The sequence below is a fragment of the Oncorhynchus keta genome, chromosome 20 (genome assembly GCF_023373465.1).
Source record: "Oncorhynchus keta strain PuntledgeMale-10-30-2019 chromosome 20, Oket_V2, whole genome shotgun sequence".
NCBI classification, from domain to species: domain Eukaryota; kingdom Metazoa; phylum Chordata; class Actinopteri; order Salmoniformes; family Salmonidae; genus Oncorhynchus; species Oncorhynchus keta.
In genome coordinates, this window is record NC_068440.1 from 33449725 (window position 1) to 33467818 (window position 18094).

General features: G+C 43.0%; 1 protein-coding gene across 2 annotated transcripts in view; it reads left to right on the top strand.

Moving 5' to 3' along the window:
• Window positions 1-18094, top strand: part of LOC118373872 (solute carrier family 45 member 4-like) — a 71447-nt gene that overhangs the window by 8604 nt on the left and 44749 nt on the right. For both annotated transcript variants that reach the window (XR_004823500.2, XM_035760139.2), the window contains exon 3: window positions 11048-11851. Coding sequence is in view for 1 of the 2 variants with exons in the window: in XM_035760139.2 (XP_035616032.1) it covers window positions 11557-11851 (295 nt within the window). In the remaining variant the exon portion in view is untranslated. The remainder of the gene's footprint in view (window positions 1-11047; window positions 11852-18094) is intronic.

Below are 18094 nucleotides of genomic sequence, written 5' to 3' on the forward strand. Positions count from 1 at the left end.
AATGTGCAATTGTTAGTGAGATATGATAACCATAATGTTTTTTTGTGTTGTGCATTGTCAACTGTCTTTGGTTTAGATTAAGAATAGATAGGTGATGATGACAGCCTAGTTTACACACAGATACCTGAACGTAGAAATAGAGTCTGCACGGAGTATACCAAACATAAGGGACACCTTCCTAATATTGAGTTGAATGGAAAGAGCAGGTGTTCTTAATGTTTTGTATACTCATTGTAGTTCAACTGTGATTGTGACGTCTGCCAGGTTTGTCGTGGATCTGTCATGGAACATCTTATGGCGAGCAGCAGAGCAGCATACTCTGAGGACTGATTTCAAGGAATGAAATATGTATGTTTTTGTCAACCCTTCCGCCGTATACAGTTTAGCCAGCTGTGTCCTGCTACTGTGAACTGTACTGTGTGATGATGGAATTCAACAGGTTAGTTTTATTTACACGTGTGCTTGGTTTTATAATAACCTGACCTTGGTTGATTAGGCTAGACTTACGGAAGTATAAAATTATAGGCCTTCAGAAAGTATTCATACCCCTTGACTTTTTCCACATTTTGTTGTGTTACAGCCTGAATTCAAAATGGATTCAATATATATATTTTTCTCACCCATCTACACACAATACTCATAATGACAAAGTGAAAACATGTTTTTATAATTTTATCCAATGATTTTAAAGAAAAATCAAATACAGAAATGTCTACATATTCACACCCAACTGATGTTAGAATCACCTTTGGCAGTCTCTGAGTTTTTGCACACCTGGATTGTACAATATTTGCACATTATTCTTTAAAAAAGATCTGTCAAGTAGGTTGTTGATCATTGCTAGATAGCCATAGATTTTCAAGCCGATTTCAGTCAACTGTAACTAGTCCACTCAGGAACATTCAATGTCTTCTTGGTAACTCCAGTGTAGATTGTGCCTTAGGTTATTGTTCTGCTGAAAGGTGAATTGATCTCCTAGTGTCTGTTGGAAAGCAGACACCACCAGGTTTTCCTCTAGAATTTTGCCTGTGCTTAGCTCTATTCCATTTCTGTTTTGTCCTAAAAAAAAACTCCCTAGTCCTTGCCGATGACAAGGATACCCATAACATCATGCAGCCACCACCATGCATGAAAATATGAAGAGTGGTACTCAACACGTGTTGTGTTGGATTTGCAAACAGGATGCATGTTTTGGAATATCTGAGCAGTTTCCTTCCTCTTCGGCAACTGAGACAAGAAGGACACCTGTATCTTTGTAGTGACTGGGTGTATTGATACACCATCCAAAGTATAATTAATAACTTCACCATGCTCATAGGGATGTTCAATGTCTGCTTTTAGGGATGTTTAATAGGTGCCCTGCTTTATTAGGTATACCACCCCATTCCCGAAAATGGTTCGCTCCAACAGAAAAAAGCAGGCAGACGGGCACCAAGGCATTTGGTTACTGGTCAAGTGAGCGTTAGAATGGGCAAAACGAGTGACCTTATAAGCGACTCTAAGTCTCCGGCAGTCCTGTGGGCGAAAACGGCTCGTTGATGAAGAGGTCGAAGGAGAATGGCAAGAATCGTGCTACCAGGCAAACAGGGAAATGATGGAGCAGTACCTACTGCCCCCATAGTACCTACTGCCCCCATAGTACCTACTGCCCCTACAGTACCTACTGCCCCCATAGTACCTACTGCCCCCATAGTACCTACTGCCCCCATAGTACCTACTGCCCCTACAGTACCTACTGCCCCCATAGTACCTACTGCCCCTCAGTACCTACTGCCCCCATAGTACCTACTGCCCCCATAGTACCTACTGCCCCTACAGTACCTACTGCCCCCACAGTACCTACTGCCCCTACAGTACCTACTGCCCCCATAGTACCTACTGCCCCTACAGTACCTACTGCCCCATAGTACCTACTGCCCCTACAGCACCTACTGCCCCTACAGTACCTACTGCCCCCATAGTACCTACTGCCCCTACAGTACCTACTGCCCCTCAGTACCTACCTCCCCTACTGCCCTTACAGCGCCTACTGCCCCTACAGCACCTACTGCCCTACAGTACCTACTTCCCCTACAGTACCTGCTGCCCCTATAGCCCCTATAGTACCTGCTGCCCCTACAGTACCTGCTGCCCCTACAGTACCTGCTGCCCCTGCTGCCCCTACAGTACCTACTGCCCTACAGTACCTACTGCCCCTACAGTACCTACTGCCCCTATAGTACCTACTTCCCCTACAGTACCTACTGCCCCCATAGTACCTACTGCCCCTACAGTATAACTTTATATCTCCATGGAAATACATGGGTAGCCATGAGAAAGCCCCCCAATAGTGATCCTACACTATATGCCCACACTGTGTGTGTGGTTACAGTAGGCTAACATATGTCAATGGCTTTAGGAACAGCAGTAACATCAGGCAGGATTTAGACTACCAAATGCCTAGCCAGTTGTAGCTCAATCTCGGGTGCAATGATCACGTTCCCGCACTGACTGACTGTGTAGAGGCTCATTGATTTAACGTTAAGTTAGCCAACATGCTACACTGGCAAAGTTATGAATGATATAGCTGTCGGCTATATCAGCCACGACTTACCGTTCTTTGTGCAACTTCAAACGTCGAACAAAGTTGGAAGTTGTTGCGCCTCCGTCTGTCATTTTCTTCACGCATGTTTTGCAAGTTGCAATCCGTTTTTTGTTGAAACAGCGTCATCTTCATATCCGAAAATAAAAATGTTGGGGTGTCATCTTTCCAAGAGCTCCATCTGAATTTACTCACCGAAGTTCCTCTGCACTGCCACGCGCAACTTTTTCTCAGCTGGCACAATATGATTGGCTGCTGTCCGATTTAACCTATAATCTGTTAAATGAAGAGTTGATGCGCTGCACACCTTTTTTTTAATAACATCATTTTCAATATTTGGCCGTATGGAGGGTATCAAGTCAGTTTGAGTCAAAAGGCTCAAGTCCAAGTCAAGTCACGAGTCATTGGTGTCAAGTCATCATATTTGTTATTCAAGTCTGACTCGAGTCCAAGTCATGTGACTCGAGTCCACACCTCTAACTCCTAGTGTTGTTTTTAGCTTCCATTTTTTTCTGCTTTGTCACTTTTGAACGTGGTTGTTATGTTGTTGTTAGGGGAAGACGGCTGCCTCACAGAGCCTGGCGGGCCTGCTTGTTTTTGAGAGGGTTTGCATGTTCACGTTTCAGTGCAATCAATCACTGTGTGTACTGTGTGTATAACTTTAGGGTCAGGGCTGTCACCTAGCCGGGGCCTAAAGTGTACTGTGTGTATAACTTTAGGGTCAGGGCTGTCACCTAGACAGGGCCTAAAGTGTACTGTGTGTATAACTTTAGGGTCAGGGCTGTCACCTAGCCGGGGCCTAAAGTGTACTGTGTGTATAACTTTAGGGTCAGGGCTGTCACCTAGCCGGGGCCTAAAGTGTACTGTGTGTATAACTTTAGGGTCAGGGCTGTCACCTAGACAGGGCCTAAAGTGTACTGTGTGTATAACTTTAGGGTCAGGGCTGTCACCTAGCCGGGGCCTAAAGTGTACTGTGTGTATAACTTTAGGGTCAGGGCTGTCACCTAGACAGGGCCTAAAGTGTACTGTGTGTATAACTTTAGAGTCAGGGCTGTCAGCTAGACAGGGTTTAAAGTGTACTGTGTGTATAACTTTAGGGTCAGGGCTGTCACCTAGACAGGGCCTAAAGTGTACTGTGTGTATAACTTTAGGGTCAGGGCTGTCAGCTAGACAGGGCCTAAAGTGTACTGTGTGTATAACTTTAGGGTCAGGGCTGTCACCTAGACAGGGCCTAAAGTGTACTGTGTGTATAACTTTAGGGTCAGGGCTGTCACCTAGACGGGGCCTAAAGTGTACTGTGTGTATAACTTTAGGGTCAGGGCTGTCACCTAGACAGGGCCTAAAGTGTACTGTGTGTATAACTTTAGGGTCAGGGCTGTCAGCTAGACAGGGCCTAAAGTGTACTGTGTGTATAACTTTAGGGTCAGGGCTGTCAGCTAGACAGGGCCTAAAGTGTACTGTGTGTATAACTTTAGGGTCAGGGCTGTCACCTAGACGGGGCCTAAAGTGTACTGTGTGTATAACTTTAGGGTCAGGGCTGTCAGCTAGACAGGGCCTAAAGTGTACTGTGTGTATAACTTTAGGGTCAGGGCTGTCAGCTAGACAGGGCCTAAAGTGTACTGTGTGTATAACTTTAGGGTCAGTGCTGTCACCTAGACAGGGCCTAAAGTGTACTGTGTGTATAACTTTAGGGTCAGGGCTGTCACCTAGACAGGGCCTTCCTCCCTGTTCGGTTTCCTAACTGAAGTACTGTGGTGTAGGAGTTTTTCTAGGTGGAGTCCATTGTTAGATGTGGGTTGAGTTAGTTTAATAGTTAGTCTACTGTGGTCTTAATCAAGATCACCGACATCACGCCACTGAGAGGGATCTATGAAAGGGATTTTGTTGGATGTTTTCCTGCTTGTTATTTCTTTGGTCTTTGAATATCACTCTCATTTTGCTCCAGGGCCTTTCCTTCAGTAGTGATCTGGGGCCTTTCCTTCAGTAGTGACCCGGGGCCTTTCCTTCAGTAGTGACCCGGGGCCTTTCCTTCAGTAGTGATCTGGGGCCTTTCCTTCAGTAGTGACCCGGGGCCTTTCCTTCAGTAGTGACCCGGGGCCTTTCCTTCAGTAGTGATCTGGGGCCTTTCCTTCAGTAGTGACCCGGGGCCTTTCCTTCAGTAGTGACCCGGGGCCTTTCCTTCAGTAGTGACCCGGGGCCTTTCCTTCAGTAGTGACCCGGGGCCTTTCCTTCAGTAGTGACCCGGGGCCTTTCCTTCAGTAGTGACCCGGGGCCTTTCCTTCAGTAGTGACCCGGGGCCTTTCCTTCAGTAGTGACCCGGGGCCTTTCCTTCAGTAGTGACCCGGGGCCTTTCCTTCAGTAGTGACCCGGGGCCTTTCCTTCAGTAGTGACCCGGGGCCTTTCCTTCAGTAGTGACCCGGGGCCTTTCCTTCAGTAGTGACCCGGGGCCTTTCCTTCAGTAGTGACCCGGGGCCTTTCCTTCAGTAGTGATCCGGGGCCTTTCCTTCAGTAGTGATTCCATCTCTTTGCTGTGGTTGATTACAGCAACTTAGGCACACACCACTAAGGGATCGAAGGGCCCGACGAGGCCTACATTCCCCTTTTCCTTTGATTGATTTAGTTAATGATTTATTTGTGCATGACAAGTTGTAGGCCAACTTTATAAGACTTGTGTTCATGACTTATTCTGTTTCCTTTTGGGGGAAACTGAATAAGGCGAGAGGGTGATTTATGAACCGTTTTCATGAGTGCCTCAACAAGCTTCCCTGAACAACTCCCCGGGGAGGCATTGCAGAGATATACTGCATGTTATTTTTACCAGAATTCGTGTAAACGCAACTCCCAAGAATGGACCTCTGAGAAATATAGCTGCGGTCCTTTCTTGGGTGTAGCAATCTTCTGCCCTAACGTTTGGAAGACTTCTATTAGACAAGCACTCCAAGACCTTTTGGTAGGATCGACATAGCTGCATAAATGACCAACACCACTTGAGAACGTGCTTCATTTTCTTGTCTTACACTTGAACTGGTCTCCTATATTTTATTGTTGACGAAGCAGTTGGTCCTACTGGTCTCTGTGAGCTAAATCCACCATTATAAATCCACCATTTTAAATCCACCGTTATAAATCACACTGCAGGGTTGTTGTTGACACGGTCAGACCTCAAGCTGGTGAAACTGCAGACTTACTGATCCACATAGCACATTGTGACTGCTTTAATTCCTCCCCACCCCTGTGTGTGGTGTGTATGCAGTGTCTCCGGACATGCGTGTGTGTGTGTGAGAGCGAGTGTTCCGGTGAGTGGGAGGGGGATTTGTCATACTCCCTGTTAACGTTGGCACACGTGGATGCCCTCTGTCCCGGCCTCACGGCCCCACCCACTCTCCCACTGCAGCAGTGCTACACACACACACACACACACACACACACAACCTGTTCCACTTTGTTTACAGTCCTACTGTATTATCAGGCTACCGTGGGGGAGTGAGTCTCAACAAATCCATCTGCTGACACTTCCCTAAGCAAATCTGCATCCTGTCTGAGCTGGAGAGGAAATGAATACTGTAATGAGTACGCACAGTAGGCTACACGTCGACATGGTGGTCTCAGAGTTGATGAGATGCCTAGCCATCAAGGGAGGGAATGGGACTAAGAAATACAATAACTAGTCTATGACTATGAAACAAAAAAACTGAGCATCCTAAATTGGTTTTAATTTCATGATGTAAAAAATACATATTATCAAAACTTTTCTCTAACCTAGAGAGATGTGGTATGCTGTGGTCTGACCTTGAGAGATGTGGTCTGACCTAGAGAGATGTGGTCTGACCTAGAGAGATGTGGTATGCTGTGGTCTGACTTTGAGAGATGTGGTCTGACCTAGAGAGATGTGGTATGCTGTGGTCTGACCTTGAGAGATGTGGTCTGACCTAGAGAGATGTGGTATGCTGTGGTCTGACCTTGAGAGATGTGGTATGCTGTGGTCTGACCTTGAGAGATGTGGTATACTGTGGTCTGACCTTGAGAGATTGTGGTATGCTGTGACCTGACCTAGAGAGATGTGGAATGCGGGACAGGGAGTTGTAAATGGCTCTGTGATCAGAAGGTTACAGCAGCTCACCCCCAAGCCGACCTTCTAACCTCGGTAGCTCAGCAAATATCAATAAATTCGATGGACTGTCAGTGAGTCACCAAGCTTAAAAATGGCCGCCATGCAACACGGTCCAATAATTCAGATGGCTAATGGCTTGGACGTGGCTCATCAAAGACACCATCATAGATGAATTGATCAATGGGTATACAGCCTGGCTGTCCTCACCAAAGCCAATGAAAACAATTAAAATATAAATGGCCAATCCTGAATAAGGCCTCACCAGTCTGCCCAGCTCTCCCTGGGTGTGTTGTGGTTGGTGGTTATTTGTGCCCCTGCCCTCCCCCTGCCTGCCTGGTTGGTTAGCTGGCCTCCTGACTCCTCAGTATGCCCAGTGCAATCCATATCTGGGCCTCTATTTGGGTCAGTCAAGAAGTAACACACATTCACACACACACACACACACACACACGAGCACACACACATGTACACAAACACGTACACACACACACACACACACGTATACAAACACACACAGATATAGGCTACATACAAGTTCTAGAGGTGCCATGATAATGAGTGTCTAAGGATAAACGGTATCCTATCTTGTTCTATAGACATTATCATCACACTGATCGTAATCCCCCCCTGAGAGAACATGAAATTACAACTTCTGTTTTATAGCTGCATATGAGAACAAATGTTTATCCCTAGAGTTGAGTAACATAGGCAGTTATAGTATTTGAACTTGTATGAATGCTGGTGTTGGGTGACTTGACATTGAAGGCTGTCTCTCCCAGTGTTCTAGAACTGAAGGTACTTCCCTGGTCCCATTTTGTCATTCAAAACTTTGAGCTTGACCTAATATCAAGAATGGTCCTAATTTATACTGAACAAAAATATAAACTCAACATGTAAAGTGTTGGTACCATGTTTCATGAGCTGATATAAAATATCACAGAAATGTTCCATAGACACAAAATGCTTATTTCTTTAAAATGTTGTTTAAATCCCTGTTAGTGAGCATTTCTCCTTTGCCAAGATAATCCATCCACCTGACAGGTGTGGCATATCAAGAAGCGGATTAAAAAGCATGATCATTACACAGGTGCACCTTGTGCTGGGTACAATAAAATGGCACTTTAAAAGGTGCAGTTTTGTCACACAACACAATTCCACAAATGTCTCAAGTTTTGAGGCAGCGTGCAATTGGAATGCTGACTGCAGGAATGTCCACCAGAGCTGTTGCCAAAGAATTTAATGTTTAAAAGTCATTCTGATTGGCTGGGCCTGACTAGATTGACTGATTTCCTGTTATATGAACTGTAACTCAGTAGAATCATTGAAATTGCTGCATGATGTGGTCCTTCTGTGGCTCAGTTGGTAGAGCATGGCGCTTGTAACGCCAGGGTAGTGGGTTCGATTCCCGGGACCACCCATACGTAGAATGTATGCACACATGACTGACTGTAAGTCGCTTTGGATAAAAGCGTCTGCTAAATGGCATTTATTATTATTATTATATTTTTGTTCAGTGTAGTTTTGTTTTGGCCTTTTGAACTCACCAGGCCTAGGCTACATAACCTTGTCATATTTCAGTCCACAGAGAACAACGTGTAGGGTTCAGTACCATGTGACTGTGTTATGTAACCGTCCTGCAGGCTGAGAGGGAGGGCAGGTAGTAACGGGGTCTTGCTTTTTACTCACACAGACGACGCACTGAATCTGATCCTGATCCTGCTGAGGCCTTTTGTTTGCTTTTCTCTCTCAATACCATTCAGTGGTGAAGAGACTAGACTGTGGAGATCATCATTCTGCCTGGCAACAGCATTATTGAAAGGGACCAATAGCCTATTCCTCAGGTGCTGAACAGATGGATGTCTCTTCTTTACGACTGTAGTATCATATAGAGCACTAGTGGAAATGCTACAGTGGTTGAATGTTACAGTGAAAAAGTATAACATTACTGTATTGTCTTAACTTTGTTGAGCAGGTGATCTACTGTACATGGGTATGGCTCAGATAGCCTAGCGGTTAAGAACGGTGCCCCAGTAACTGAAAGGTTTCTGGTTTGAATCCCTGAACTGATTTAGGTGAAGAATCTGTCGATGTGTCCTTGAGCAAGGCACTTAACCCTAGTTGCTCTGGATAAGAGCGTCTGCTAAATGATGTAAATGTAAAGTTTCTCTTACATTGGTTGCAAATCTGAGACTTAAAATATGTATCTTTTATTACATCAGACATCAATACAAGAATAAAGACAAAACCACCACCAATTACCCAAATCTAAAGAAATACCCCTCTGAGGATATCTCTTTCTCTCAGGGGGTTTTCATTTAGCATCTGATGAGGAAGCCTCTCTGAAGACTAGATTCATATAAGATGAGAGCCTATAATGCACTCTCATCTCTCCCAGGTCTCAGTATCTCAGTATATAAATGAAAAGTGTCAGAGAGATAGAGTTTTAACGTGGACATTGGATAGTGTAATCTCAGATTGGAACATGCGTTAAACCAACAGTTCCAGCACACACTCACTAATTTCCTTCTGAAACCCTGGCCCCCTCATGTACAGTCACGGCTCTATGTACCCTCAGCCTCCTCTCAGCATGTCCTGTCTCTCCTCTCTCCCCTGTCTCTCCTCTCTCCCCCTCCCTCTCCTCTCTCCCTCTCTCCTTCTCCTCTCTCACCCCCCTCCTTCTCTCCTCTCTCCCTCTCCTACATTTACATTTACATTTAAGTCATTTAGCAGACGCTCTTATCCAGAGCGACTTACAAATTGGTGCATACACCTTATGACATCCAGTGGAACAGCCACTTTACAATAGTGCATCTAAATCTTTTTAGGGGGGGGGGTGAGAAGGATTACTTACCCTATCCTAGGTATTCCTTGAAGAGGTGGGGTTTCGGGTGTCTCCGGAAGGTGGTGATTGACTCCGCTGTCCTGGCGTCGTGAGGGAGTTTGTTCCACCATTGGGGGGCCAGAGCAGCGAACAGTTTTGACTGGGCTGAGCGGGAACTGTACTTCCTCAGTGGTAGGGAGGCGAGCAGGCCAGAGGTGGATGAACGCAGTGCCCTTGTGCCCTCTCCTCTCCTCTCTCACCCCCCTCCTTCTCTCCTCTCTCCCTCTCCTCTCTCACCCCCCTCCTCCCTCTCTCTCTCCCCTCTCTCCTTGTCTCTCTCTCTCCATATACAGTATATACATATTGCGCTCTATCTCCCTTAATCCCCATCTCTCTCCTCTCCACTACACTCCACTCCACTCCACTCACGACTGTCTTACAGGCTGTGTGAGAGCTAAGCCTAACCCAGAGAGCCTCCCCCAGTGAGGTCACAATGTAATTAACCTCCACTGCTGTCCAGGTGCTAAAATGTCTAGGTTGACTGCTACAGGAGCTCTTATCCCTCACAGAGACTGAAGAGGAAGCAAGACATCCCACTCACTCATTTTTTTTCTGGTTCATATACAGTCAATGAACTAAGTAGACCAGACCAAGCTGGTATCACATTGGTGACTTTGGGAGAGCCACCCCTTAAGTAAACCTGAACGGTGAACATTTGTTTCAATGGTAAATGGCCTGAGAAAGACCTCTTCATTTATCCACCATCTTTGTCGTGCCCCGGAGTCAGACGTGTTCTGAGATGTGATCTGAGATGTGATTGGCATCTTACTGGATTTGCAACTCACTGCCTCTGCTTTTAAAAACCAACAGGAGGCTACTGATTCACTCACACAGACCAGCCTGACATTTCCCCATCCCAGACTCAAGCCTCTGAGTCATTCTAATGCCTAGCTGTTTGTTCAGGACACAACAGTACACACACACACACACACACAGAGACACCCACAGACAGACAGGAGGGGTTGGTTATTAAAGGCAGCTTTATTCATGCTTTATCACAGGATAAAGGAGAATACTGAAAATCCCCCGGGAGGTGTGTGGGGAGCGAGTGGGTTCTCTCTCTCTCTCCCTCCCTCCCTCTCTCTATACTCTACCCTGTACAGTATGCACCAGTCTCTGCCCAGAGGCTTAAACACTACGAATAGCCAGATGACTATGAACTAGGCCTTTTACATGCTTAAATCATCAAATCATCTTTGATTCAACTCAGAGTTTTTTAAACAATGTTGTGAATCTGTTTCCACCTTTTCCACAATCAAGCCAAACTGACCCATATCATTCTGTATTATACTAGTGTGGGTCAGTACAGGTTGGCATGGTTCAGTTTTCTGCAGTCTTACTGGAATTTTAAAAACGTTACTGTCATTAGTCTGCCAACCTCCATTTTAATAACTAACTCTCCTCTCTCTCTCTCTCTTTCTCTCTCTCTGGCTTACTGGCGACTATTCCCGTGGTGCATCCTGGGTATGTGCAGATTGATCGGCCACTCGATGGGGATTCACAGAGGAGCTCTCACCTGTATCGCCTCCTGCCCTCCGCCCTGCCGCCTGCCCTCCCTCTTCTGCACCTCCTCCACACACATCATGAAACTGGTATTAACTGAATGGCAATTGATATGGATTTTTACTGAGTCTAGTAGACAGTAAAGCAACTAACACAGGAAAAGCCATCTAATTTTCACACGTCCTTCTTCACACTAAATGAACCTGCCTGTGGGGTTCTGAGCTGCCTGAGTTGACAGCCCACCCTGAAAAACAACCCAATGCCTCTTTAAGGAACACACAAGGAATGTATTGTACGCTTTAAGAGATTATTCTTTCTTCCTGATAACGACATTCGAGGACATCGACAGCAGAGGGAGCTACTTTGAGGACGAGCTCACACCTGTCACCGCCAGTGTATGAATACAGATCTATTTTTTTATTTAGTTTTGAATCTATTTATTTTTCTGGAGCCTGAAGGGTTGTGCGTTTGGCTGTGTGCATGCCGAAGAAGAAGAAAATGGCTCCCCAGAACTCTGAGGCCGATGCTATGCAAGTGCAGGGGGTAATGGTGGTCCCCGCTGCTAAGAAAACCACCACAGGTTCTGCCTCCACAGGAGACGGAGGAGCAAGAGGAGGTTTGGTGCTGGAGTCATGCCAGGAGGAGTCGGTGAGCGAGGGGTCTATAGACCGGATCCCGCTGCGCCAGTGGGTGATGCACGGAGCCGTCATGTTCGGACGAGAGTTCTGCTACGCCATGGAAACAGCCCTGGTTACGCCTGTACTGCTGCAAATAGGTAAGAGATCACAATATAAAACATGGAGATTGTACAGACATGTGCACACGTATGTAAACACACACACACACAGCAAGAGTTAACCAGAGTCATGCAGATGATGAAGGAGCCAGGTGGGTGAATTCACATACTCTACTATACTGTTGATGCTGCCCGCACATCATATCCCCACATCTATATCAACACAGCATATCCCCACATCTATATCAACACAACATATCCCCACATCTATATCAACACATCTATATCAACACATCATATCCCCACATCTATATCAACACATCATATCCCCACATCTATATCAACACAACATATCCCCACATCTATATCAACACAGCATATCCGGGACCACCCATCGTATATCAACATGTAACATATCCCATATATATATCTATTATTAGCATATCCCCACATCTATATTATCCACATCTATATCAACACATCATATCCCCACATCTATATATATCAACACATCTATATTATTCCCACATATATATCCCCACATCTATATCATATCCCACATCATATCCCCACATCTATATCACATCCACATCTATATCAACACATCATATCCCCACATCTATATCAACACATCATATCCCCACATCTATATCAACACATCTATATCCCCACATCTATATCAACACATCATATCCCCACATCTATATCAACACATCTATATCCCCACATCTATATCAACACATCTATATCCCCACATCTATATCAACACAACATATCCCCACATCTATATCCCCACATCTATATCAACACATCATATCCCCACATCTATATCAACACATCATATCCCCACATCTATATCAACACATCATATCCCCACATCTATATCAACACATCATATCCCCACATCTATATCCCCACATCTATATCAACACATATCCCCACATCTATATCCCCACATCTATATCAACACATCATATCCCCACATCTATATCAACACATCATATCCCCACATCTATATCAACACATCATATCCCCACATCTATATCCCCACATCTATATCAACACATCATATCCCCACATCTATATCCCCACATCTATATCAACACATCATATCCCCACATCTATATCAACACATCATATCCCCACATCTATATCAGCATATCCCCACATCTATATCAACACAACATATCCCCACATCTATATCAACACATCATATCCCCACATATATATCAACACATCTATATCAACACTATATCCCAACACATCTATATCCCCACATCTATATCATACAACACATCATATCCCCACATCTATATCAACACACTATATCCCCACATCTATATCATATCCCACATCTATATCAACACATATCCCCACATCTATATCAACACATCATATCCCCACATCTATATCAACACAGCATATCCCCACATCTATATCAACACAACATATCCCACATCTATATCAACACATCATATCAACACATCTATATCAACACATCATATCCCCACATCTATATCATATCCCCACATCTATATCACAATCATATCCCCACATCTATATCAACACATCATATCCCCACATCTATATCAACACATCATATCCCCACATCTATATCCCATACATCTATATCAACACATCATATCCCCACATCTATATCAACACATCATATCCCACATCTATATCAACACATCATATCCCCACATCTATATCAACACATCATCCCCACATCAACACATCATATCCCCACATCTATATCAACACAATCATATCCCCACATCTATATCAACACATCATATCATATCCCCACATCTATATCAACACAACATCTATCCCCACATCTATATCAACACAACATATCCCCACATCTATATCCCACATCAACATATCCCCACATCTATATCATATCCCCACATCTATATCAACACATCATATCCCCACATCTATATCAACACATCTATATCAACACATCATATCCCCACATCTATATCAACACATCATATCCCCACATCTATATCAACACACATCTATATCCCACATCTATATCCCCACATCTATATCAACACATCATATCCCCACATCTATATCAACACATCATATCCCCACATCTATATCAACACATCATATCCCACATCCCCACATCTATATCAACACATCATATCCCCACATCTATCCCCAATCACATCTATATCAACACATCATATCCCCACATCTATATCAACACATCTGTATCAACATATCCCCACATCTATATCAACACATCATATCCCCACATCTATATCAACACATCATATCCCCACATCTATATCAACACATCATATCCCCACATCTATATCAACACATCATATCCCCACATCTATATCAACACACATATCCCATCACATATATCCCCACATCTATATCAACACAGCATATCCCCACATCTATATCACATCTATATCCCCACATCTATATCAACAGCATACACATCATATCCCCACATCTATATCAACACAGCATATCCCCACATCTATATCAACACATCTATATCCCCACATCTATATCAACACAACATATCCCCACATCTATATCAACACATCATATCCCCACATCTATATCAACACATCATATCCCCACATCTATATCCCCACATCTATATCAACACATCATATCCCCACATCTATATCAACACAACATATCCCCACATCATATCCCCACATCTATATCCCCACATCTATATCCCACATCTATATCCCACATCTATATCATCACATCATATCCCCACATCTATATCCCCACATCTATATCCCACATCTATATCAACACATCATATCCCCACACATCTATCCCAACACATCTATATCCCCACATCTATATCAACACATCTATATCAACACAGCATATCCCCACATCTATATCAACACATCATATCCCCACATCTATATCAACACATATATCCCACATCATATCACACATCATATCCCCACATCTATATCAACATATCCCCAGTCCATATCCCCACATCTATATCAGCACATCTATATCCCCACATCTATATCAACACATCTATATCCCCACATCTATATCAACACATCTATATCAACAATCATATCCCCACCACATCTATATCAACACATCTATATCATCTATATCAACACATATCCCCACATCTATATCAACACATCATATCCCCACATCTATATCATACACATCTATATCCCCACATCTATATCAACACAACATATCCCCCATCTATATCAACACATCATATCCCACACATCTATATCAACACATCATATCCCCACATCTATATCAACACAGCATATCCCCACATCTATATCAACACATCTATATCAGATTCAACATATCCCCACATCTATATCAACACTGTATATCATATCCCCACATCTATATCAACACATCTATATCAACACAACATATCCCCACATCTATATCACACTATATCCCCACATCTATATCAACACAGCATATCCCCACATATATATCATATCCCCACATCTATATCAACACATCATACATATCCCCACATCTATATCAACACATCATATCCCCACATCTATATCAACACAACATATCACATCTATATCAACACATCATATCCCCACATCTATATCCCCACATCTATATCAACACAACATATCCCCACATCTATATCCCACATCTATAACACAGCATATCCCCACATCTATATCAACACAACATATCCCCACATCTATATCAACACAACATATCCCCACATCTATATCAACACATCATATATCTATATCAACACACATTATATATCCCCACATCTATATCAACACACATATCCCCACATCTATATCAACACATCATATCCCCACATCTATATCAACACATCTATATCCCCACATCTATATCATACACATCTATATCAACACAACATATCCTATATCCACATCTATATCCCCACATCTATATCCCCACATCTATATCAACACATCATATCCCCACATCTATATCAACACATCATATCCACATCCAACTCTATATCCCCACATCTATATTAACACAACATATCCCAGTCTATGGGTAGCAGACATCATATCCCCACATCTATATCAACACATCATATCCCCACATCTATAACACATCATATCCCCACATCTATATCCCCACATCTATATCATCACATCTATATCAACACATCTATATCCCCACATCTATATCAACACATCTATATCCCCACATCTATATCCCCACATCTATATCAACACATCATATCCCCACATCTATATCAACACATCATATCCCCACATCTATATCAACACATCATATCCCCACATCTATATCAACACTCATATCCCACACATCACATATCCCTACATCTACACATATCCCCACATCTATATCAACACAACATATCCCCACACATCATATTCCCACATCTATATCCCACATCTATATCATCCCCACATCTATATCCCCACATCTATATCAACACAACATATCCCCACATCTATATCTCATATCAATACAGCATATCCCCACATCTATATCAACACAACATATCCCCACATCTATATCAACACAACATATCCCCACATCTATATCAACACATCTATATCAACACCCCACATCTATATCAACACATCATATATCATCTATATCAACACATCATATCCCCACATCTATATCAACACAACATATCCCCACATCTATATCAACATCTATATCCAACACATCTATATCAACACAGCATATCCCACATCTATATCAACACATCATATCCCCACATCTATATCAACACATCATATATCCCACATCTATATCCACCATACATCTATATCAACACAACATATCCCCACATCTATATCCCACATCTATATCAGCACATCATATCCCCACATATCCACATCTATATCAACACATCATATCACATCTATATCAACACATCTATATCCCCACATCTATATCAACACATCATATCCCCACATCTATATCACATACACATCTATATCATACACATATCCCCACATCTATATACACAACACAGCATATCCCCACATCTATATCAACACATCTATATCAACACAGCATATCCCCACATCTATATCACATCACATCTATATCCCACATCTATATCAACACATCTATATCAACACATCATATCACATCTATATCAACACATCATATCCCCACATCTATATCAACACATCATATCCCCACATCTATATCCACACAACATATCCCCACATCTATATCAACACAGCATATCCCCACATCTATATCAGCACATCTATATCCCCACATCTATATCACCACATCTATATCCCCACATCTATATCCCCACATCTATATCCCCACATCTATATCAACACAACATATCCCCACATCTATATCAACACATCTATATCAACACAGCATATCCCCACATCTATATCAACACATCATATCCCCACATCTATATCCCCACATCTATATCCCCACATCTATATCAACACATCATATCCCCACATCTATATCAACACAGCATATCCCCACATCTATATCAACACAGCATATCCCCACATCTATATCCCCACATCTATATCAACACAACATATCCCCACATCTATATCAACACAGCATATCCCCACATCTATATCAACACAACATATATCCCCACATCTATATCAACATCATCCACACATCATATCCCCACATCTATATCATACTACATCATATCCCCACATCTATATCAACACATCATATCCCCACATCTATATCAACACATCATATCCCCATCATCACATATCACACATCATATCCCCATCTATATCAACACATCATATCCCCATCTATATCTATATCAACACATCTATATCATATCCCCACATCTATATCAACACAACAACACATCTATATCAACACAACATATCCCCACATCTATATCATACACACATCTATATCAGCACACATATCCCCACATATATCCCACATCTATATCAACACAGCATATCCCCACATCTATATCAACACATCATATCCCCACATCTATATCAACACATCTATATCAACACATCATATCCCCACATCTATATCAACACAACATATCCCCACATCTATATCAACACAGCATATCCCCACATCTATATCAACACATCATATCCCCACATCTATATCAACACATCATATCCCCACATCTATATCAACACATCTATATCAACACAGCATATCCCCACATCTATATCCCCACATCTATATCAACACATCATATCCCCACATCTATATCCCCACATCTATATCCCCACATCTATATCAACACATCATATCCCCACATCT